This window comes from Trematomus bernacchii, unplaced genomic scaffold (assembly GCF_902827165.1).
Source record: "Trematomus bernacchii unplaced genomic scaffold, fTreBer1.1, whole genome shotgun sequence".
Classification (NCBI taxonomy): domain Eukaryota; kingdom Metazoa; phylum Chordata; class Actinopteri; order Perciformes; family Nototheniidae; genus Trematomus; species Trematomus bernacchii.
In genome coordinates, this window is record NW_022987641.1 from 4,009,961 (window position 1) to 4,035,516 (window position 25,556).

The following is a 25,556-nucleotide window of genomic DNA, read 5'->3' on the forward strand; positions in this document are numbered from 1 at the left end:
ATCACGTACAATGTGTTGGAACGCTAGCCAATAGAAGCGCAAGTGTTACATAGAGAGGTCACTATGTAGCAGAAGTAAATAAAGGAATTACACACATCCTTGAAAAAGTACACCATCATCATCTAACCGCTCTGTCAGACCATTTGCTTATTCTTTGGTGAAACCTATATTTTATGATTCATCACTAGGATAAACATGCAGTTCATAGAGATGTATTTTCTCAGTGTTGTGTCAGAATCAGAATGAGAAACAAACTCTAATCATTAAGGTGCAAGACGTTCTGTCTGATACTGTCATCACTGGGACAGAAGGGAGAGCACTTATTATTCTCCAGTCACTAAGGACGGCGATTTGTTTCTGCATTTGTATTGCTGAATGTTGATTTAATTGGTTGGGTGTGGGTGCTAGTGGAGCCTCGCAGATGGGGGGTGCTGCAGCCCCCCCAGGATAAAATAAATATTTATATTCTCATTACAACAGGCTTCAGAATTCCTCCTTCCTATATGATGATACTGTAGCATATTATTCCATATTTATTGCGCTAGTTGCCCGGGAGGTCCTTCCCCTGAAATAATCCTAATGCAGCATTTTTATGAGAATTCAAACAAATATGTATGAGTCATATCTGCATCCTCCTTTCAGTAGCAGATGATAAAACTCACCTTAGCTTCAGCTAACTGGACAGTGAATTTCAACAGACTTCTGGATCTGGCTTCTCAAATTGGATCCACTTAGATAATATATAGAGTAGAGTTCAGATGGTGGTCGGGTTGGGGGGAAGACTATATTAATGTTAGAACCAAGACTGTTAGCTTATAGGATCCTGAATCACACCACAAAATACAATAACTGTATTCAGTCTCCTTAATATGCTACACCTTAGAACAGTGTATTTTAATCCACCATGATGCAAGATAAAACTGGCTGCTAACAGTTAGGCGAATCAGTCTATATGAACTTAAAAATAATATTTACAAACAAGCATAAAGTCAAGATAATGGCAATTATACTCTGTCCTTTTATCAGTTGCACTTGCTCTAAAACTACTGTACAAATGTACAGCGCACAAACAAGTGAAAGACATCCAAAGTGGAAAAAGGTTGTCTCTTTGTTAGATCTTGGCTACATTTCACTTTTTCTTTTACTCTACTTTCCTCCAAATTATTTAGCTTTCTGGTTAGTGGTGAATTTGAGGTGGATGGAACAGGAACACATGCTTTTCCAAACATTCTCTTGCACTATTTGATCTGATTTATTTGTTCTATGTCCTGTATATATTCATGTTGCACTGTTGGAGGAGCCTGTTACTTAAGTGTTTCATTGCAATATCTACGCTGTAGCTAATATGCACATGACAATAAAGCCTTTAATCCTTTTAATCTTTTGGTGGTATACAGTCCATGGTGGTTACATAGCCCAACAACTTAATATTTTAATAAGGGTACAGCTGTGGCAGGAGCACACCAAGATGGTTCAACGCCACTTTTGAAGATGGTTGTTCCTGACATTGATGAGGAAGTGTTTCTGTTTACATCTGCAGCAACACACTCCACAGTAAGGCTCTAAATAGGGGCTCACCTGTGTGTCAGCAAACAGGATATGTTTAAGATACCTCTACTTACAATCTACCATGAGAGTGAGTGACCGATGGACAGAGAGGAGTGCAGATGAAAGGAAACAGACTGAGATGTTTACCATATTTTATGTCTCTGTGTGTGCGTGTGCGTGTGCGTGTGTGTGTGTGGGTGGGTGCAGGTGTTTAAGCTACTTGTAGGAGGATACTGTGATGTTCAATAATGCATCAGGTGCCTCTGCAACACTTTCATTATAATGTGTGTGTGTGTGTGTGTGTGTGTGTGTGTGTGTGTGTGTGTGTGTGTGTATGTGTGTGTGTGTGTGTGTGTGTGTGTATGTGTGTATGTGTGTGTGTGTGTGCGTGCGTGCGTGCGTGCGTGTCTCCACTCACCTGTGGGCGGATGACTCTCTCTATGTTCTTCAGGGCTGTGTCGGGGGACGGGGGGGAGCAGTCTGGAGTGGGGCCTGTCGAGCAGTTGCCATGGTTACTGTGCTCCCCCTCACTCACCGTTACATGGGACAAGTGACCTTGGAGAGAGAGAGAGAGAAACAGAGAGTGAGGGACAGGTTGGCAGAGGAAGAGGAGATGTGTTTTCTTTTTGTCATCACTTTATTGTGTATTATTTGCAGATGTGGGAGAAGTACTCAGATCTAGCAGTCAGAATCAGAAGTACCAGAGTGTAGGAATTAACTCTGTTAAAAGTAAAAGTCCTGCATTCAAAATGTTACTCTAGTAAAAGTACAAAAGTATTGACTTTGTATACTGCAGGGTAGCTTGTGAATTTACTCCAGGTGTAACTGAAGTCTGACTTAAAGGTAGGGTAGGTAAGAATGGAGAAACCAGCTCGAGTGCGCTAGAATTTGAAAAAAATCTGCCCCTTCCTTCAGACTTCCTTACAGAGCCCCTCCTCCAACACACACGAACATGACCAATGAGGGCACGAGATAAGTTTGTGCACGAGATGGAAGGCTGACAGGCAGGTAGGCCATCCAATTATCTGCCACGGGCCGAGGCAGATAATTGGTCGTGCTTTTTACAGCGCCACGGCTTCCACAGATGAAATATTTGTATATATTTATTGTCAAAGCATTTAATTTATTCATTGCTATCGGGATGTTAAGAGCATTCCATGGAATATAACAAAAAGTGTTTCTGAAGTGAATTACCTACCCTACCTTTAAGTGTTGATTATATTTCACATCATTAATCCAAATCTGTAAAATGTAGTGGTGTCCTTAAAGATTTTTTGTTTTATATTTTATGTATGCACCATGACATCAAGTCAAATTCCTCGTATGTGTGAACCTACCTGGCAATAAACCAGTTTCTGATTCTGATTCTATTTACCTCTGAATTTGAATAGGGTATAGATGTACGAAGTAGCAAAGTAAAAGTACATCAAAATTGCACTTAATTTGGTGATCATAGTCCTGCCATGACTCGGCAGACAGCAGTGGTTGAAGTATAGTAATGAGTCATTTCAAAATAAACATCTCACTGCTAAATTGTTGAAGCTGGGAAAGGCTGTGCAAATTTAAATAACTTTATATGCTTAAATAAAAAAAAATACATCATCATTAACTTGTTATTTATATTTTCTATTAACAACATACATCTGCAAAGTAACTACAGCTATGAGGTCAACTTAGTTTGCTTATGACAGTACTGGCTTCAAAAATGAAGTGGAGAAGAAGTGTCATGAATAACACAAATGTTTAAAAGCATCTAAAAAGGAAAAGTATAGTACAGTGCTCGAGTACATTTATGACATTCCACCAACAGCAGAGCGACAAATCAGATAGACATTGGATCGCCTCTAGTTTATTTTCAGGCATTTTAACAAAACAAAAAAAGTAATGCAGATGGAAAACTATTTATGAGTTCCAAAAGAAGCACAACCTAAGCCACATTATCCCAGTTTTAAAGCTAGTTAGCTTCGTGTTGCATCATTATCATTTTTTTTTAATGTTTCCCTGGCCCTTCAGTTATGATAGAAGATGATTTTGGCCCTACTAAATAAAAAAAATAAAAAAGTTAAACTCAACACCCAATTTGTCACATGCCTAATAGTGAAATCACAAAGATGTGTGAATATGAGAGAGAGGTGAGGAGAGTATTCTATAAATGTAACAAGTGTCAGAAGCATCCACACATCTGATGGCTGCCCGTGCAGCTTCATGATTCTCAGTTTCTCAGAGGGAGATACACGTGAGTGTGTGTGTGTGGCAGGGTGCAGAACCAAGTGTCAGAACTCATTCCCCCAGCGCATGATCATTTAACAAAGGGCAGGGGGGAAACACAAGAAGAAGACGAAGGGAAGACAAGAGAGGGAAGCGCTGAAGTAGCCTGAATTACATTTCTGAAGAAAGGAGCATCCGTCTTAATCAGCCAGAGGACACACACCTTAACTAACATACTGTTGTTGCTGACACACATAGATGCAGAACTAAAGGATGCATTATAAAGATGCAGTGTGTATGAATGAACCTTTATCTCATTTCAAACCAAAACTTTTCACTTTGAATGTAGTACAAGGTGTGATTTTTCACAACTCCCACAAATCTTCTTCCGACTACTCAAAGAGAACAAAACCACACTTTGGCCATTGATGATGTTTTGGATAATGATAGAAAGTGCTAATGATAGTTTCCTTTTATTTAATTACATGGCAGCCCCTTTACATTTAACTTGCAAAGATGTTTCCGATTGCTCAGGCGGATTTGCATTCTTAAATTGGATGAAAAAAAACATGGATGCTTAGTAGTCATATTTAAATACTTCATGCATGAGGAAGATTACTTGGTCTAAAAATACTTGAACAAGCCAACATCTTTACGTTATTTAAAGGGTTCTATTCTGCTCATTTTCTGGTACATATTTGTATTCTGTGCCTCTACTGTGACATGTCTCCATGCTTTAATGTTCAAAAAGCTCTTTATTTTTCTCATACTGCCTGTGCTGCAGCACCTCTTTTCCCCCTCTGTCTGAAACCAGAGCCCAGTCTGCTCTGATTGGTTGGCTGGCAAACTACTTAGAGATGCCCCACCACTTATGTGCTGTTTACACCATAACGCAAACGGTTGTATCCGCAACTTTTCTCTTTCGTTTAGCCCGTTCGTTCACACAAGGCCGTAACGGAAACGCGGAAACGGACCCCGCAAACGATAACGGGTCCCAAGGTGGATAGATCTGCAACCGGAACGCTATGGGGGGGCAAACGGCTCCGTGTGTACGTCCTATACGATCATTTCCTGATAACGATGAAGCCATAGCCCCGCCTCTCCCCACCTCTGCTGCTCACTGCTGTAGCACTAGCAGTAGCTACTGTCAGTAGCTACTGCTAGTGCTACTGACCATGCTACAGATGTTAGTGCAAAATCTACAGCTCGTCTACCACAACCATCAGCAACAAGTGGACATGGAGAATTACATGAACTACATGTTGCTAAATCCACCGCGGGGCATAAACAGAAGGGCAACCATGGCAACCATGGCGGGGCTGCTCCGGGGTCTTCTTCGCTGCCTTTGGGGTATTTTGTGGCGGAAGTTACTACGCCACTTACAGGCCCGGCATAATGTACTACAGCGTCTCCAGCGCTTTCGAGCGGTCTTGTGCAGAAGTACAGCGCCACTTACAGGCCCGGCATATGTACTACAGCGTTTCCAGTGGTCTCATGTGAACGGACACGTTAAATGAGCCAAAACGGAATACTTTTTTGAAAACGAATTCGGTGCGTAAATGCAAACGTTCCCGTGTAAATGGGGTCTTAGTCTATCACATACAATGTGTAAGAGTGTTAGCCAATAAAACGGTGTGTGTTACATAGTGATGTCATCATGTCGCGGAAGTAATCAAAGGAGTCTAATCAGGTCGTTTCGGGCCCTAAAAACTTCCTTTGGGGCAAATGTGGCATTTTAGCCTTTGCAGACCATTTACTTGCACTAAAACCTATATAAAACACCATAGGAAAGGGAAAACCCAAAAAAGCCTAATAGGGACCCTTTAACACTAGAACCGCCAGAGGTTTTTGTATACCTAAAACCGCCACCGGGTCAAATTGACCCGCTATTAGAATACATTGATTTTCAAGGTAAAATGTTCCTTTTCATGAAGAGCAGGTAAACATATACACGTTGCTATCTGCGGTGTTGAGTGCGTTATCATATCAGAGTCATATATGCGGCCGAGTGTTTTTAGCGATAAGATGGTGTGTGTATGTGTGGCTTCACTGTGTGTGTCCGAGCGTGTTTGACAGATAGGAACACTCTATCTATAACTATCTATCGATCTATCTATAACTATCTATGTCTCTATCTCTCTCTCTATCTCTCTCTCTCTATCTATAACTATCTATCAATATATCTATCTATCTATCTCTCTCTCCTCTCCTCTCTCTCTCTCTCAATCTATCTCTCAATCTATAGGAACCGCAGTAGACAAAAGGCGTTGCTATAGCAACACGTCATATTTATGTTTAGGCGCAAAATCAATAGCGCGAAAAGGGGTGGGGTCAATATGACCCGCTGGCGGAAATAGGTATAAATGGCAATTTATTTATTTAATTGACAATTTTTAACAACAGAGGGTGCTACATAACACACTTTCAGGAAAAGTCACGGACTGGGAGACTTTAATATTTTATTGAAAAGAAGTTACATATAATAAAAAAACAGCTGTGGGTCAAATTGACCCGATGGCGGTTCTAGTGTCAGGTATAAAAATTCCCAGAAAATGATCAAAGACGTTCCGCTGTTCCTTTTTCTATTAATGATCTGCTCCTTATTTGCTGGTTGATAATTACGACTCAATAACTAATGAGATGACTGAAAAATACCTGCTCCTTTAGTGCCAATCAAATCTTTACTTGTGTCAAAAACTCTTTCGAAATGCTTTTCCCTAGTTGGCAGCATTTTTGGAAACCTGGCTATGAAATATAAATACTTCATCTCGTGTCATTATATTTTGTTTGTTTGCAACTTTGACACTTGTCTACGCCAGATCATTAATCTCTTATGGGTCTGTAAAGTATCATTTTGACTACAGTAACAATTTGCTGGGAAACGTGTTCGACTTGTACAAGGACATTGGAGGCTATGCTGACTCACTTTTCAATACAGAGAATACAATAACAACCATCAAGGTTCTGTAAAACTAATGGCGTATGCTCATGTGTCAGAATTTGCCAACATTTTTCATCATACAATTATTTTAAAATGCAGAGACACGCACAGACAATCACTCAGTCCTTCAGGGGAAATGACACTGCATTACAGCACTGCTCTGACATCTATTAATGTTGGTGTCCGTGTGTGTCCGTCCGTGTGTGTGTGTCCCCGTGTGTGTGTGTCCCTGTGTGTGTGTGTGCGTGTGCGTGTGCGTGTGCGCGTGCGTGTGCGCGTGCGCGTGCGCGTGCGCGTGTGTGTGTGTGTGTAAACACAGACGCAGGTAGAATTTACCTTGGGTTGTGCAAAAACACACAGCTCCAGGCAAAGACACACGCAAATAGACCCACATCATAAAGAGCTGCCTGGAGCTGAAATAGTTATTGAGCGTGGGCGTAAATAGATCAAACAAAAGCAGGAAGAATGAGAGAAAGAGGGAAGAGAGGAACGATGCAACATAGGGATATATATAGACTGAGGCTTTGTCGTATTGAGTAAATAAGCCTGTCAACACTGAGGCTGTGATGATGGATGTCAGGTGTGTGTGTGTGTGTGTGCGTGCGTGCGTGCTACCTTTAGATCTGCTCTGATCTCACTCCTGGGAAAGCCTCAGCCTCTTTTCCAAAGGGTATCTGTGTTTGTGGATGAGTGTGCATATAAAGGTGTATAAAAATGCATGAGTGTATAGAAGTGATAACTGTGGGTAAAATACCTGAGCTGTTTACATCCATATGTTCAGGTTCAGTCTGGGGCAGTAATGAATTACATGTAACGGCATTACTTAATCAGGACTAAAACAATTGTAAAAAAAAACTGTATTCCCTTACAGTTACATTAAAAAAAGTCTTAATCATTTTACTGATACATTTCTAAAAATTGCAGGATTACAATGGTAGTAAAAAACGAAAAAGAGCATAGTGTTTCTTCTTTGTAAACTGTACTATAGGCTAATACTTTAAGTGTGGGTTAGGGTAAGGGTTAGTATAGTTTTCACTTTCTTTGGTTAATTTGTTCTGTTTTTAATTCAGTAAGTGGACCTATATGTTCATAGAATGTGCTTAACTGTGTGTATTAAACTGTCTGTGTCAGCTCAGATTTTATTTCTGTTTTTAAACTGTAGTATGTGCTCATCTGTTTCATTGTTGGTATATAGGCTACAATGAAAACACATTATTTCCAACAAATAAAATCATTTTTGATCCTAATTATCTTGGTTTCTTCTTTTCTTGGTCACATTGTTCTGGTATCTTACATATTACACCTAAGTAAAAAACATCTTAATGTTATGTTTTTTCTTTAACTCTTTAATTTATTTGAATTGCATTTGATATTGAGATAATCCAAAAGTAACAGACATTACATTACTTTATATTTTGATACGCAGATTAGGTTACTTATTACCTTTTTTACAGGTAACTACTAATTGTAATGGATTACAACCCGGGTTCATGTGTGTGTAGAATCAGACATGCCTTCTGGGAAAAAGTGAATCTATGAAACGCTTTAACAGCTTTCACAGGATTCAGATATTCTTTGCATGCCAGCACACATCAGAACAGTAGAGTGAATGTCCGGTACAGTGAGATGCACAGATTAGCACAAACATATCTTTGTTTACTTTCGAGAGCAGCTGCACAGCTTGTTAATACAGGCATGCAGCAGTGTGTGCAGGAGGAGTGTGTGTGAGTGAACACTTGGTGAGAGCAAGCGTTCACTTACACACACTCCCCTCCTCCCCCCCAGCCTAACAAGACGGGAACTGTCAATTCCTGACGTTTCTTTAGCCTGTCAGTTCTGCTCTATGCCACTCTGACAAGTAACAATTTCATATGGAGTGTGTGTGTGTGTGTGTGTGTGTGTGTGTGTGGTGTGTGTGGTGTGTGTGTGTGTGTGTGTGTGTGTGTGTGTCCTAGCATTACTATCCTTGTGGGGACCTAAATCTGTTTACACAGTCACGTGTGGGGACTTGGTTAGGGTTAGGCATGTGTTGGCTATGGTTAAAGTTAGGATAAGTCTCCAGGAAATGCATGTAAGCCAATGTAATGTCCCCTGAAGTGATGTATATCACATTATCTTCTATGTCAGGGAGGCATATTACAGTTGCCACATAATGTCTCAAATTCTTAGTTTCATCCTGAACTGTATAAATATTCACAAGGCATAGAAAGTTGAAATAAATCTGCAGTGGGGAGATTTTAAAGTTTTTGCCAGCATTCAATTTTCAAGAACATCCAATCCAATTTCCAACATCTTGTTTTTAAAAGCTAATGTGAACAGTATTCTTTATTTCTGTTATGAAAGACCGAGGATAACACTGAATTGAAAGACAAAGCCTGATATATCTTATTCTTCTGTGCCGTAGACTTCCACTTTGCTCCATCAAAAACACTTAAAGGAGCTACATCGCTGCACAGGGTTACATATTCCTCATAACAATGAACATGGGGATTTTGCTCCGCGTCGATCCCTCACAAATTGTCCTGATGCAGTAAATAATCAATAGAACACCAAATCCGGAGCAAAAAATTGTCCCCCACTAATGCACTATTCACTACGGTTTAAGAGTGTTTGCCAGCAACTACAGTGGCCAGATGTTTGAGGAAATGACTGAGTCTGTTTCTGGAATGTAACATTATATACGAGACGTTCAAAGAAAACCAATTGGCTGGGGCTGAGAGGCAAAAACAAAGGAGGGAAGTCAGAAAATAAAGGACCAATCTTTATGAAGACCTATATAAAACTTCTCCTATGTCAGAAATGCCCCACAGTGCAAACACGACTATTCCCTTAAACAAATTCAAATATAATGTTAAAATTGTAAACTAAACTCCAAAACTGAAATCCAAACTAATGTAAAACTATGTGCACACAAGTCACATGAATTGATTTCTCCTGGCTGTCAAAGAGGAAGCTGCTCCACGGCTTCTCTTCCAACAAGTCAATGGGCTTCGACCCTCCTTAATGGTGAAGTCCTGGGGTCACTACATTAGCCCATCTGAGCCTGGGGGGATGAATGGAGTGAGAAACAGCAACATCCACCAGAGAGAAGAGGTTCATATGAGAGGGGACATTTGTTCATAAACCTTTCATGTAGAGGCAGGGCGGTGTGCAGACCTGAGACTGAGCAATCTGAACTCATTCACAGATTAAGTATGGCTCTGATTGATGTGACAAAGCCATAATATTGAAGCTAATTAAAATGAACATGATGATTAGGGACTTAATATTTAATAATAACCACCCTGAATAGACTGTGTGTAAGTTGGTAGACTAAATATGAAAGCATCAAAGCTCTGGACACGCAGAAAGGTATCAACTCTAGTTTTACAAATTCCTTTACACTGTCAACAAGTAACTCGACAAATCAAGTAAATAACGATGAAAAAGTCAGAAGAAGTCCAGTAATGACTGCCAGAAATTGGAAATTCAAGTGTTCTATCAAACCTTTTTGTGATAAGAAGGTTCAGATATATGCATGACAGTATGTAAGACTTTTTAAAGGATTGTAGAGAGTACACAGGTTGATGGTTTTATGTTGTACACGTAGGCTTGTTTACCTCTTCCAGACAAGTGTGTGTTTATCTCAATGTGAGTGAGTCGATAGCAGAAAGGGGCACTTTTCTCTAACCGCTTGGCAACGCTCTACACTTTCTGTCTGCTCCATACGTGACTAGAGGCCACTCCGCCGTCTTCCTATCTCAAGGATCACATTTGGACTGCACAGCTTTTGTGGCGCTCCAATCTGGCTGTCAGAGCTGGAGGCTGTGCTGGAAAACCCTCTGTGGGAGAACTGATTATAACATCTGATCTGCTGTTCTCCAGCACACTGCAGGATCTCAGATGCTGAGTTATTTGTAGAGAAGGACTTTACTCGTGTCAGAAATATCCAGGTTGAAGCTTTAAAATCAAGATATTGACAATGGAGAGAAGATCTGCAATGCCTGGATATACATGGAAGAAACAATCTTTACTTGCACATACTATGCCAGTACCTATGCAAAATATCAAATATTAAAGCCACCTCTGCCTTTTTTTTGTTTATTTCGAGCATATTATTATCCAATTTCTTCAATTTTGTCAACATCATCTCATCTATGTTCAATATTTGTATGTTGAACCAACCTTTCCGAAGCAGGAAAAGCACAGGTAAAACACATTTTGTTAAAAGAGGCTCAGTTCCATTAAGAGTCAAGTAAGCCATGACAGTACAAGTTAAAGGTCCCATGTCATGCTTTTCCGGTTATTACCCGTCCCCTTGTGTGTTATGTAGCTTTTTCTGTCTGCAGAGTCACAAACCCTCAAAGTACACCCTGTAGCGAGTAAAACTCTAACACAGAAAAAAAGACCTGTCTATGCTGCCCCAGAACGCCTCGTTGGAGATTTCTCTTTTTCCATTTTTTTTCTTCCTCGGTACAGTGACGTGACCATACCCAGGTCCAAATGGACCAATGGACCAATGACCAGTGTGTGTGAGGAGGAAACTGTGGCACGCTTACACTGTAGGTGCGCCGCGTTTGGGGGTACGGGTGCTAGTGGAGCCTCGCAGATGGGGGTGCTTCCCGTATCCATGGTGCTCAGGCTGAGTTCAGGCTGAGTTTCGCGATGTCTCGCTGTCTCGCAGACCCCACGCAGCATGGGAGCTTTAAGCTACATGAAGTATATACTCATGTTAAATGTCATCAGTTAACCTGTGCTTTTACTGCTATGATGAATTTAAAAAAATCACAGTGAAAAAGGTCTTTTTGATGAGAAAAATTGAAAATGAAAAAGCTAAACCAAAAGGTATATACTTGGTTCTTAGAGATTTACATGCATTGTTAAATACCAATTATGTGCAACATGTGCAATATATATATATATATATGCCGTTAATAACTGTGCAACATATACCTGGCTGCTATATCTCAGAACTGTTACAGGATGTGTGTGTTGTAAATTGTGTAATTTTGTATCTTTATTATTTCTTTTAATGCATGCTTCTTAGATAACATTAAGCTGTCTTTGGCTCTTTTCTCGCTGTAACAAATGCAAATTTCCCCTCTGTGGGACGAATAAAGATATTCTGATTCTGATGTTTCTGTCACACTCTGCAATCATATAGAATAAATGATATGCTCGTGACACAAGCTCACAAAAAGTATCTGCATTCAAGTGCTACAGCAGAAATGGATTCCCTCATTTGTAACAAAGGAAATTCCATCAGAGAGGAATCCATCTAATACAATAATCCTGAGCTAACGCAGAAAATGAGTAGAGGGATTATGCACACAAGTCTGTACTCAGCGCGTGTCGCATTACAAAGAAGAGAATTCCATTCATTCACTGTCAGAGGACATATGGTGCGATGGGATATCGAGCATAACATTCCTATGTGATCTGTCACGAAAACAACTGCGTCAAAAGTGGAACACTGCTTTAACAGGTTGTGGAAGATCTCACACAGCTGCAGGATGACAAAAGAGAAGAATGATGAAAGTAAAATAAAAAGGATGGTGAGAGGAAGAGAAGTTTCCAAGAAGCAGAGACATGAATGCGCAGGAAGTTGTTTGGGTGCTGGTTTCACTGACAACAGGTCCCCCCAGTGCTTCTGAATGGGCGGGGATGAGTGACAGTGAGCAGATGGATTTTGATAAAGCTGCTCTGATTATCTGAAGCTTCAGAAAGCGCTGTAGAGTCTCCGTCTCCTCCGCTGAGAGACTGCAGCAGACAGCCACAGCACAGCACAGGTGAGATCAGGCACACTGCAAGAAGAAATCTCCACAAATCCTTCAGCCAAACTTTCTGACTAGTTCTGCTGAGGTAAGTTCAACATGCAGCACTTTTGGGAAACTTTTCAATATACCCTCGATCAACCTATTATGCAAAATGCACTTTTTGATGTCTTTTATGCCTAAATACGTGTCCCCCGGTGTGTAGAGACTCACAAGTGTCAGAAAATACAACCCTCTCATTTACTCCTTACCCACATCTCTAAAAACGGGGGTACAACGGAGCTGATCCAGATTTGATGCGGGGGGAAGGGGGGCGTGGGCCAGCAGCAGCTCGGTTACATTTAAGGGCCAGACCCAGAATCAGCACTTCTCGAACAGGGCTGAAATAGAGGGGTATGAGGCATGGCTAGAATGGGTGATCTGTTTGGTATTTTGAGCTAAACACTTCAGAGACATGTTATTTATAGATATGGCCTTATAATATATATCTAATATAGTATAATATGGGACCTTTAAGTACAATTCTGAGGTACTTTACTTGAGTATTTCCATTGTAAGCTACTTTGTACTTCTTATCCACTACAATTCAGAGGTAAACATTTTTACTTTTACTCCACTACATTTATGTAGAACTATAAGTGCAGATGTGGATCCATTGCTGAAAACTCCAGGGTATAAAATCCAGGAGGGGGCCAAACCCTTATGACCACATCTTATGATAAAAGAAAATCCTATTTATATATGCTTCTTTGCCCGGAATTTCATCTGAAAACACTCATCATCCTGACAAGAGACCACTGTGTCTTCTTTGTTTTCCTCTCATTAAAATGAATCATCTTGACCTTGCAGCAAAAAAGAGCCATCTGGTCATAATGTTGACATTCAAGATATGTTGATTTGCATTCTTCTTACACAATGCAACCTCGGCCAAGAGGGTATTTAAAGACTAAATCACGGATCAGTCGACTTGTTGAGATTTTTTGCAGTGTAATGCACCAACTCTTCCTTTCCCTCTCATCTCAGCCCTCTTCCCCGTGTCAGTGAGGCAGAGACAGACTGACTCACAGCCATGTCCAATTAGCCCAACATGTGTCTGGACACAAAGCACAAATCCAGGATTATTGGCTCCTGCTGCGTCACAGATCTGCTCTCATGTAGCTGGCTTAGCCTGAGTCGACCCCCTCAAACTTTCTATAGGATGTAGACTCTGTGCCCCCCCCCCCCTCTCAGGCTCTTTCTCACCTTTCCTTTGGTCTGTCTCTCTGCACACCACAGTGCTGCAGCCTGTCAGACATTCTGCATTTCTGTCATTTTCAGCAATGATATAGAATGTTTTGAGTTCTCTTTCACCCCTTAATGTAATCTCTGACTTTGCTTTTTGATTTGAGTCTCTTTGGCTTCTCCAGCATTTAATGTGTGTGTCACTTTGTCTCTTCATTTGGCCAGGGTAACAGCGCTCACGAGAGCTGCGAACAAACAACACCCACACTGCTCAATTACGTCAGTGGAGCAATTTTCTACCCCAAAGAACTTTTGCAATAAACCAGCTAACCTTCCACACAAACTCCACACTGTATAAGCTTCAACTCTCCTCTACCCCTGCAGCCAATCACCAGCAGACGCATTGAACACATACACAAAAGCATCTACAGCTAGCCTCCCCTGACAATGCTGTCGAAAAGGCGGGGTTTATGGGGAAGGAGTCGGGGGTGTCATAGCAAGGCAGTTCCCCATGGCAACATAAGGTGATCACCAGCCGGTGATGCAGTTGCCGTGACAACCTGCAGTGTTGTAGCATCGCTATGGGAGCTGAGTGAGAGGGAAGAGTGCATTGTGGGTGTTTGTTGTCGTTGGGAGTGGAAAGCAGACCGAATCGCTTTCAGGACGCAGAAACATAATCGATCCAAAGGTCCGAGCCTTTGGTCCGAGTGGACTCCAGAGGGAGAGAACTGAATGAAAATGGAGGGCTTGATATTTACTCTGCTGCAAACTCTTATTTGGACTGGATTTAAAGTCCAGAATTCTGGGTAATAAAACATTTCATCTTGTTCTCTGCAGCTAAAATCATCTTTGTGAATGAATTTACACAACCACCAAAAGACCAGAGGTGGGAGACGTATACTCAGATATTTACTTGAGTAAAGTAGAAGTACTGGAGTGTATAAATACTTTGTTCGAATTAAAAGTCCTGCAATCAAAATCTTACTCAAGTAAAAGTAATTTTAAAAAAGCATCAAAATATACTTAAAGTACAAAAAGTTAAATAATGCAGATTCGCCCATTTCGGCATAATATATAATATATGTTATGATTATGTTATTGATCATTAAAGTGTTATCAAAGCTGGTACATGTACTAGTTTGAATGACTTTGTATACTGCAGGGTAGCTTGTGAATTTACTCCAGGTGGAACTAAAGTCTGATTTAAGGGTTGATTATATTTCACATCATTAATCCAAATCTGTAAAGTAACTAAAGGTATTAAATAAATGTAGTGGAGTAAAAGTACACCATTTAGCTCTGAATAGTAGTGGAGTAGAAGTATGAAGTAGCAAGTATCTCAAATGTACTTACAGTACACCACTGCAAACTAAAGAGTGCTTTGTGTTAAAGTAGAAAATAATGATTACATTTTTTTGTGGATGAAATGCTTATGTGAAATATGAGGTGTTCCTCATGGGGATGAGCTCAAATTAGCCTCCCCTCAACTTTACACAGCGTTTAAGTGTCTTTCAGCTCAGTGCTTCATTTGAACAATTATTGTCAGGCAGCTATTTTGAGCGCACACACAAATACTGATGAACATGCAGTATGCTTCCTGCTCTGCAACACACTAAAGACTGTTTGACAAGCTACAGTGTTCCATGATTGGCTATGGAAGATGATGGAGCATTGAGACCAGAATGCATTGCATAACAAAACACAAACACACATTTTTCTGTCAAATGCTATTGCACTTTTTTTTGTGGAGTTCAGTTCAACAATGCCCCTTGGGTAGAATCTGTTTTTAAACCAGGCAGTGCGGGTCTTAAAGAAACGGTAAGCTGCATCCTTCAGACGCTGCTCTGCTGAGGCAGCGTGATCTGAAGATGAGGGCAGGGGAGGTCCAATTATTTTATGTGCTATGTTTATAATCCTCTGGAGAGCTCTTCTGCTGTACAGTTGGTTACCATACTGTAATACAGTGTGTCAGTAAACTCTGTAGATCAGAGGTATAAGGGCAGCAGCAGCTTCACAGACACGTTGCTTATCGTTGATAATGTGTCAATGTTATGATTATAGCTTGTTGTGCTGATTTAAAAAAGGGGGGAATCAATTCATGCAGGCAATTCATTTGTCTGTCTAAGAACACAACTGATTTAGTTCTGCATTTGTAAAAAAGTGTTAGGCTAACAGTGGACAATTAAAAAAAAGGGATAAAATCGATGCGACAGAACCAAAGATATCGTCTTTTTCACTCCATGCATTCTCTCTCATGGTCAGAACCTGGCTCCTACATTTCCCTGAATGCAACGTGCTTATGTAGGATTAAGGTGCTGACTCAAGTGATGTTATTCGAGGTGATTTCTCAGTCTTCATGCAGCTGGAGCAGGATTAACATTGGATCTGTGCATGCATTCTTTTAAATCACACTCTCTGCTATAGGCATAGATTCAACAATGTATCCCACACAGCGTCGCTCTCACCCACATTTTCCACACCGGTTTATTTCTAAGAAACGTGTGTTAATGTTGAATAAACAATACGTGGCATTTAGGTGGTTCACGTCTTCCACTCAAGTTGTGATCATCACAACAGCGGGATGTTCATATGGATTCCTTCTTGTGAACAAAGTAAAGATGATCCGATATGGAAGCCACCATATGCTCCACTGTCAGATTTTAAGCTAACTAAGGACCAAGAACAAAGTGTGTACAAAGATCCACAACATGTACATACTGTAAAGGACAGAAGGGAGCAATTATTGAGACCCTGAGGGACATTAGAGAATAGAGAATGTATTACATTTTTTACTCCAGATCCTTATTATGAAACGGAAAATCTAATACAGATTTGTTGTGTTGCCAGAGATGTTTCCAAAATTGATGTCAGCAATCATTTTGTGAGGAACAAATGTATTATTTGTATTAATGTATTTTAAATTAATAGTATTTCATACATTCAGGCTCCTTGGACAAACAAAAGAATGAGAAATGACCTAAATAAATAAATGTTGTAATTAATTACAAGATTCTGAAAGGAAGGAAACCCCCCTATGCAGTACAATCACTACCATGGGCAACGTTTACCAGTTTAGAGAAAATATGGAGGGGTGGGGGAGCAGAGGGGAGATCAAAAGAGTCAGGATATGTCCTCACAACATCTTAAGGTGTGAGTCCGTTTTCACAAATTAAAAAGCGAGACTTTGGTGTGTCGGGCTGATTCAGTATATTTCCACTATGATACAACGCAGTGTCAAGTCAAGGTTGTGTATATGTCAAGAAAAAAGTACAAGAGCAGTTTGAAAGATTAAGAACATATCTTTCCTTTCATGTTCTTTCAAATAAAACATTACAGAGTGACCGGGTAAAACATTATCGTTTAGTGATGAGCAAAGCCTTTTGAATACAACTTGAACCTCCCGGTATCATTTGCATTCAGCATACAATGCACATTTTCCTGTGAAAAAGTGAAGTTTTCTGAGTCCCCTTACCATTGCGTGGACAGGCGTTGAGCCGGGGGCTGATATCGAGGGAGCAGGGTTTGCGTGTGACGGCTGTGGTCACAGACTCGTACGGGTTGTCCTCGTCCTCTGGCAGGAAAACGTCCAGAGATGGAGAGGCGACAAGCTCTGCTGAACGCTTTGAATCCTGGGAGAAGGGCAGAGAGAACAACAGAGAGATATGAGGGCAATTTGTTATACATACCACATTCTCCAGTTACAGAATGTGCATAATGTGATGGGAAAAGGGGATTCCAACCATGACTCCAACATGTATTAAGCTAACAAAACACTAATAACACTTATGAACTATGTACTGGCCTATTATCCTGTCAGACAAAGCCATACATGATGAATAATGTTGATAAATAGTGTTTGGAAAGCACACTAAAGGGCCCTCTCACTGAGTGCAGATGAGTCATGAGAAAGTCATTTTGATTTTATGATCCGTTATCAAAAGAAAAAGAAAAGATGTTCAAAGTGGATTTTCAAATGCGTGGTGAACAGTGTCCATTGTTTTGTTCATGTTGGTCTGAAGTGCATCATTAGAAACAAAAAGAGATCAACCAAACACATCAGCGCAGTAATCTCTCAGTTCAGCTCGAGGCTATCATTCAAGTTCAACCACGTTCACACTGCTGGATTATCATGAAAGATTCAGGCCACCGTTCAAAGCAAACACTGAGAGAAAAGGTTTACTAAGTTTGAATAATTCTTCTTTTCAGTCCTGGAGAGTTTATGATCCCTTCAGGATGTTTGTCTCCGTCACTCTGATCCGTGATGCTTTGCTGGACCTTTTATAAAAGTCAAAGTCAGGACGTTAGTTAGTTAGTTTTCTGTTAGGGGTAAAACAGCAAATGTTTTTTTTATGTGACAACTTAATTAGAAATTGTCTACACTGCAAATATGTCTTAAAATCTTGAATTTGAAATGTAAAATAAAATATAAGATTATATTAGATTGTTAGGTTTCAATTATGAACTCCCTAACTCATGAATTAGGTAGCTGTTGTTAAATATATCCTTGTGTGCCTTCAGGGTCTCATCACATGGTGGTATTAATACATTTCAAAAACCATCAAAACAACTGATAACAGTACGCGACATTCTTACAAACACAATAACAACGGAGTTACAAGGCCTTGAAAGAGTATCTTTGTCCCAAATTGCAACGCATTCTACTTGTTTGTAACAATAAAGGAATATGATCTATATGGCAATTACATATTCTGAGTTCATAGCAACACATAAACGTCATGTTAAATATGATCTCAGCTGAAATGAAAACATCCTCATTAGTTCAGCAGAGACGTGTATCTATCCTGCTGTTTTGAAACAATGTCTAAAAGAAACACTGGTAGTTCTTTGAGTATGTATGCGTCTTAAAATCTCCTAAGAGGTCTAACTGCAGGTCCAAGCTCCCACTGTATGCTATCATTTGCATACAAAATGATAGCATCAACGATTTTAGCCGAAAGCAACTCGCAGCATTTTGAGAGCAGCTCATATTTTAGAGGTGATTAATTCAGAGTAACATGTTAGGAAATGTGTTTTGTCACCTTTATATAACAGTGAGTATTGTTTGGGTATTCAAGGAGAGTTTCAGACCATATTTTGTTGCAGCATTGGTGAAAAGGTTAGGCCCCAAAGGGCTCAGAGAGAGAAATGAGGAGCAAAAGGTCCCTTATCTGTGAGGCAGATGTGTTCCCAGAAAGAATGAAAAACAAGAGTGAGCGATGTGAAGCAGGGAAAAGGTTACAGGGCGAGCGTCATTTCAGCCACAGAGACAAAACATTTGGTTCCAGCGATGTCTGCCTCTTCCCCATAAATCAACACTCCATCATCATTTCTGTCTGTGGCCCCCTGCCCCCGGTTATACCCTTCCTAATGGGATCAGTGGTAAACTTGTCACCATGGCGATAAGTTGTAATTTGTGGCTACAACTGCACACTCTCTCCCCTCTGACTTTTGTTGCTGCTTTCCTCATTTAACAGCCATTATTCCTCCTTTCATGGTCTGATACTACATTACCCAGACTGCAACAGGTCATCAATCACATACTGGGCAACCTCAAAGTGGATTCATCATTCCCGCTGACAGAGCAATCAGTCCCTTGATGATTTCTCTCCATCGTGCTCTCTGCACTCAAGTCTGAGACTTCTTTCACACCACACTTTATTAAAAAGCCTACAAACTACGACCCCCCTTCCCCCCCCTCCCTTTCTCCATCAGCACTCAATTAGACTGCCATTACCAGCTAATGGAGACCCGGTCTGTCTTTATGCCTCCACTCAGCAGGGGGTCCTGTCTCGGCTGATCCTGATTGGATGTGACACGCTGGTTAGCTGCAGACTTCTGATGGAGCTGCTGCTAAATACAAACTCTGGATTCATTTTTGAAGCTCAGATTAAAAGGTGCCATTCATCGTCTTCAAATTCATTCTAGCCACATTTTGATTTAAGAAGCAGGAGGCAGCTTCAACACTAACATGTAAACTGCTTCTGACTGTGTTTACATGCACTCAGGAAGTCTAAGTACACGTGGCTTTCGGCAGTGTCCTGATTTGTTCATTTAAACCAGAAATTGGGTTTGTGTAATTGATTAGAGAAACCGGACTTCCCCAGTTAGATGTATCCTGGATAAAGCCATTTATACTGTACATGTGACTGGATTTATAATCAGCTTTACCCACTTGTGCATGATGCAAGATGGAAGCATCACTTTGATCACTGTTTGCCAGCAAATAATAACATCTTCTCTACTTCTGTCTGTTTTTAGGCCTCAACTTCAAGCATACATTTAAGGAAATGTATATTTGTTTTGAATGCTGATAAATGAAAATTGTTGTGTCTCCTTACGTTTACATTTTTGAAATATTAGGACTAGACCGCTAACTTTCACTAACAATAAAAAAGGGTTTAAATGTAACCATATCAAATAAATCTCTCTCGAGGCTGTGAGCAGATATCGTAGAAATAACAGTAGAAGTAAGCATTAATAATCATCATTCTTTAACTTGGCAGATACAATCATAGTTTTGAGAAAATATTGGCAAACAGCTGTGATCCCGGCGGCATTAAGACTCATACTCATTCATCTTCGCAAATAATATGCTTGTTATTATCATTTCTACGAGACAGGATTGCTATGACAGCAGCACGTACACACAGCATCCTAAAGTCTGACTGAGACTGAAAGCATCACATAGTTGGCTCTGGAAATAGACGTCAGTTCTAATTTCTAACCAATCTTCTCACTGAACAATCAGCTCTTTAACACACACACACACACACTCTGCATCACTCTGACAGTTCAAGAAAGAGAGCAAATCCTCCAAAATAAGAGGTCAGTTATTTAAAACTCTGATTACAGACTGCTGCATGGATGTGAACACAGATCCTCAGTCAATTTGATTTCCTACATAACCTCATTTCCTGAGTAACCTTGTTCCATGTAGCGATAAAACAAACCACAGTGTGTGTGTGGCAACTAGGAATGCAACATATTGCTCGATGGAACCAAGCTGGGAGAGGGTGATACTAGAAGAGACAGGAAGTGACGGGATTCATGGGAAATGAGCAGCCCTGATATGAAAACATAACACCAGCTCTATTATTTCGGATGAAAGAGAGCGGAGAGATTGAGGCTATAAAGCATCTCAACCGTGGTCTCATTTGTTTACAGTAATTACCAAGATGTCACCGTGAATTAACAATGATCTACGGAAGCTTTAAAATGCCACAGGTGGAGAAGCATCATTAATAGAAGAGAAAGCACATGAGACAAGCTCCAAGACAGATAGAGCTGAAGAAAGAGATTCCTCTGAAGTGTCTACAGGGAGAAATAAATGAAAATGACAGAGGGGGAAGGAAGAAGAAAGCAGGAATTGATTAAGAAATGATCTTTGAGGGGACAATGAAATGAGGAATCATCCATAACGTGCTGTTAATTAATTTCCTTTTCTCCCACCAGTCTATTTCCCCCCCCCTCGCTCTTTTTTCTTCACATCCCCTCTCATTATTCCCTAAATCTCAAACAGAAAGTGAAAGAGTGAGGATTAAGCTGACAGGCGTAAACAAACCCCATCGGCCAGGGAAGAGGCAGAGCGAGAGGTAAACACAGGTGGATCAAAAGACGCCACGATCCATCTCAAACCTTACTTTGGAGTTTTTGTCAGTGAATCCCAAGGAGAGGAGTACGAGAGACAGAGCGGGGAGAGGGAAATGAGGGGAAGGGAAGCAGAGGAAGTGGGAGTGCAGTGAGTTTGGAGCAGGGATATCCTCGCAAACATTGAAAAGAAACAGAAATGCAAGTCAAGAACAGGCAATTTAGCCAAACAAAGAGCAACAAGGGTCAAATTTGAACCTTTGTCGCCGGCTGAAAACTACTTTGCACTCGATCCTGAAGAGGACACTCGCTGACGGGAAACCTCTCACGCTCAAGTCCAAAGTGAAGCCTGGAGCAAGTGAAAATCTGGATTTGAAACAAATCCTTCAGTGGGACAACAGGTTAAGCCACCTGATATCTGGATGTGTTCTCACCTCTGCTTCCCTCTCAGCCCTGGCGGGGGTCAGACGGATTTATAAAGTTGGAGAAAAAAGGATTCACGCGGTCCGATTTCGAGTAGTCCCTCCAACAAACAAACACTCGGTCCTCGTTCATTTCCCTCCCTCCCTCCACCCTCCCTCCACCCTCCACCCTCCCTCTCTATCTTTCAGGGCAGAGATAGGACACAGAGCAACTTGTGTGTGAGCCGAACAGGAAGAGAGCACACAAACAGAGGCCTCCTCCGGCCACTAATTAGCAGGTCGTATGCAGCTCCCGTCCAACTGCAGATTAAATCTTTTGGTGTGTGTGTGTGGTGTTGTGTGTGTGTGTGTGGTGTGTGTGTGTGGTGTGTGTGTGTGTGTGTGTGTGTGTGTGTGGTGTGTGTGTGTGTGTGTGTGTGTGTGTGAGACAGAGCCACCACATGTGACCAAAAGATTCTATATAACGGTGTGTGATTATATCTGTGTGTTAAGGCAGTGTGGTGTGCCTGCAGCAGACACTGTGTGTGATCATGTGATACTTTGTGTGCGTTTCTCTCTCTCTGCATAATTGAGTTTTCTTTTATTATATACAGTGAACAGGTTTGATAAGTGAATAGTAAATGTGTGTTTGCTTTACTTCTATCTTTCAGTGTCCGTCTCTTTAACCCTTACTGCTGCAGCCACCAGCCACAGCCTCACACTTTACACTGTACTAGGGTCATAGGGCAGCAGATATGAATAGAGGCTATCATTTGCTGGCATTTCCTCATGGAGGCTATTTGATTAGAGAGAGAGAAAGGGAGGGGTGGGCGCCAGAGTGGACAATGGAGCCTCTGAGGCCCTGAGTGAGGGGAGAGAGAGGTGAGTCATGAGAGGACGGCTCTGACCGGAGACACTGACCAGAACACAGAGACCGAACGTGAAGAAATATTGCAGCATCTGAGAAAATGAAGGGAGGCAAACGATAGCTAATGTCTTGACTTAAACTTAACACAAGACTATACAGGCTTACTTTCTGACAGTGAGAAGAGCAGCCTACCTTAGCGTGAAAACTAGCAGCAGCAGTGCTCTGAGCTAAATGGCATCATGTCTACCATGCTAATATCTAAGTTTAGCACATTAGCATGCTAAACAAAAAGTCAAGTCTAAAGGAAATATCATTAGTTTTGCAGCATTGTCTTGACAATGAAGAATTAGGATTAGCTTTGGCTTTGTTTGAAGTACACATCCCTTGGTCATTTTTGAGATTTTTAATTTCTAGAATATAATAATATAGTAATCTTTATAATTCTTCAATGCAAATAAATTGTCCATCAGCAATGACAAGTATTTAAGACAAGAACCAAAGAAACAGACCTCTACCATAACATGTACTCACAGTATGTGATGTCGAGCACAATTCAGAAATGGAGAGTTTAAAGCTCTATAGAAAGGAGGAGGAATACAGTTTTGAAAAGGATGAGATAGGAGAGAAATATAGAGAGCAGTTGTTGATCTTCTTGAGAAGGGGGGGGTGGAGGCACAGAGCGAGGTGCAGGTTGGTCACAGCAGTGAGCAGGGATTGCCTCCCAGAATTGGATTTCCCTCCACGGCTGACTAATCCCAGAGAAATCAGCAAACCGAGCCACCCACGGGACGCCGACAGTCTCCTCAGAAAATAACAGCCCTCACATTCCCCCGGATGGCAGCCGCACTGAGGTAGGCTTAAACTGTGGCTTCCCCTGGCTCCACGCTCAATCCCACAGACACGGCTGCCAGCCAATCCTACAGGCCGCTGACAGAGCCACCGCTGGGTGAACCTGCTTTCACCGAGTGTGACTGCAAGCCTGACAACTCTGGAGGAACTTTCAGGTGTGTGAACAGTTTGATATTGTACATATACAATAAAAAAAAGGCCTTATGAATAAATAGAGACCAATAGAACAGTAGCTGAGAGTTGCTAATGCGCTACAACAGCCCCAAACACTTCCATTAGCAGAAATGTGCTGCAGCATCAGAACCGATGCAAATATAAATGTGGCAAATCACATGCAAATGAAGAAACATCTTCAACACCTCGATGAAGTATTCACAGAAAACGTTGCAAACAACATTACTTTTTAGTGTCCCGGTTACCGTTGTGTTTTGAGCTCCTTGCAGCATTGTTCTTATTTGCAGCATTTAGTTTTATACAGCGCAGGTTTCGTGAAGTTGGTGCGCATGTTTCTTCATTGAAGGTTTTTCAGGCACATTTGTGTTTTTATATTTGCATGGTTTCTGAAGCTGCAGTGCGTTTCTCCTCGTCTGGAAGATTGCAGTTCGAACCTGACAAAGTGACTCTTTTGCAAAAGGTGTAGGAATCACAAAACCATGCGAAGCTCACACTGTGGCTAAGCCGTCAACAGTATGAGACCAATGTCAAAATACATTCATCAGTCATCTCTGGATAGTGATTTCCGAGCACATTTTAGGGATTATTTTCATATCTTTCCATCAATATACTTTATGAAGTAAACTAAAAAGACCAAATGGTTTGCATGACTGTCCCTTGGATTCATGTCATGCATTAAAACACTCATCTGTTCCTTTGTGTACGCTGAAAATCACCCAGAATACCCAAAGTGATTAAAAACACTGAAACTACAGAATGTTTACAACACAAATTTGAGTTATGTGTTTTATTTATTTCCATAAAACTAAATAAAAGTTCTGCAATAAAGGGGCAATCTGTGACTTCTCTGAATAGGTTTCCTTGTTCCTTGTGTACCAGGAGTATATTTAGTGGCGGCTCAGAGTGCTTACAATGAATCCCTATTTTTTGACTTGTATGGGTATTATGCTTTTTATATGCCAATCATGACACAGGCAATTGGTTTTAGAGGATGCTCACTGCTCCCCTCAGATTCTCAGCATCCTGGAGAAAATAAAGCCTTGCTTCAGTGCCAGCAGTGTGTTAAGTCTCCCTAAGCATGTCTTTGTATTTTACAGGGTTACTAGAATTTGAGGAAATCCAAAATAAATGTAACATTATGCAAATAATCAGATTATGTCTTGGGTGGTTCATATTATCATGTACCTCCTGCATTACTTAGTCTTGCAACATTCTCTTGCACTTTTTGTATTTCTATTCTGTTTGTTTAGCACTAATTTGATTGTTTTTTTTAATCTGTTTATTGTTTATTTCATATATATTTATGTTCATTTAAAAGCCTTGCTCAGTGTACGTTGGTGCTATAGGAGTCTTTCCTGTGAGTGGTCCTTCTTTATTTGAGCTCTTACGTCCCTTTCTCCAATCTTTTCTCCCTCTTCCTGTTTACCTCAAGGACAACAAGATATCTGAACTCCAGCAGGATGTCAGGCTACACAACCCCCCCCCCCCCCCCCACACACACACACATTTAAAACTCACAAGGAACATCTCCAAGTACTCAAGGGCAGAATAAGTGTCCATGCCAAACTATTTTAGTAAAAGTATTTGACAGCAAGTTTAGGTGTGTGTGTGTGTGTGTGGTGTGTGTGTGGTGTGTGTGTGTGGTGTGTGTGTGTGTGTGTGTGTGTGGGTGTGTGTGTGTGTGTGTGTGTGTGTGGTGTGTGTGTGTGTGTGTGTGTGTGTGTGTGTGTGTGTGTGTGTGTGTGTGTGGTTGTGTGTGTGTGTTGAAGGTTAGGTTTGACAGGAAGACAGTCTATAGCTGCAGAGTCTAGAGGGCATAAAGCCATTAACAAGAACTAAGTGTGAGCAGCATCGCGTCCCGCTGAGAGCAGCGCACAGAGAGAGCGAGAAGTGGGAAATAATAGTAGGGGGTAGAAAAATAGAGAACAAAAAAGAGAAGGTTAAAGAAATAAACAGATTTTGTATTTATTTATAACATTTAAGTTTGGTTTTATGCTAGTACAAGT

At 40.9% G+C, this 25,556-nt stretch overlaps 1 protein-coding gene across 1 annotated transcript in view; it reads right to left on the minus strand.

Moving 5' to 3' along the window:
• Nucleotides 1–25,556, minus strand: part of anks1b (ankyrin repeat and sterile alpha motif domain containing 1B) — a 206,654-nt gene that overhangs the window by 89,950 nt on the left and 91,148 nt on the right. The window contains 2 exon segments of the mRNA XM_034133394.1: nucleotides 1,967–2,103; nucleotides 17,144–17,300. Coding sequence (XP_033989285.1) covers nucleotides 1,967–2,103; nucleotides 17,144–17,300 — 294 coding nt within the window.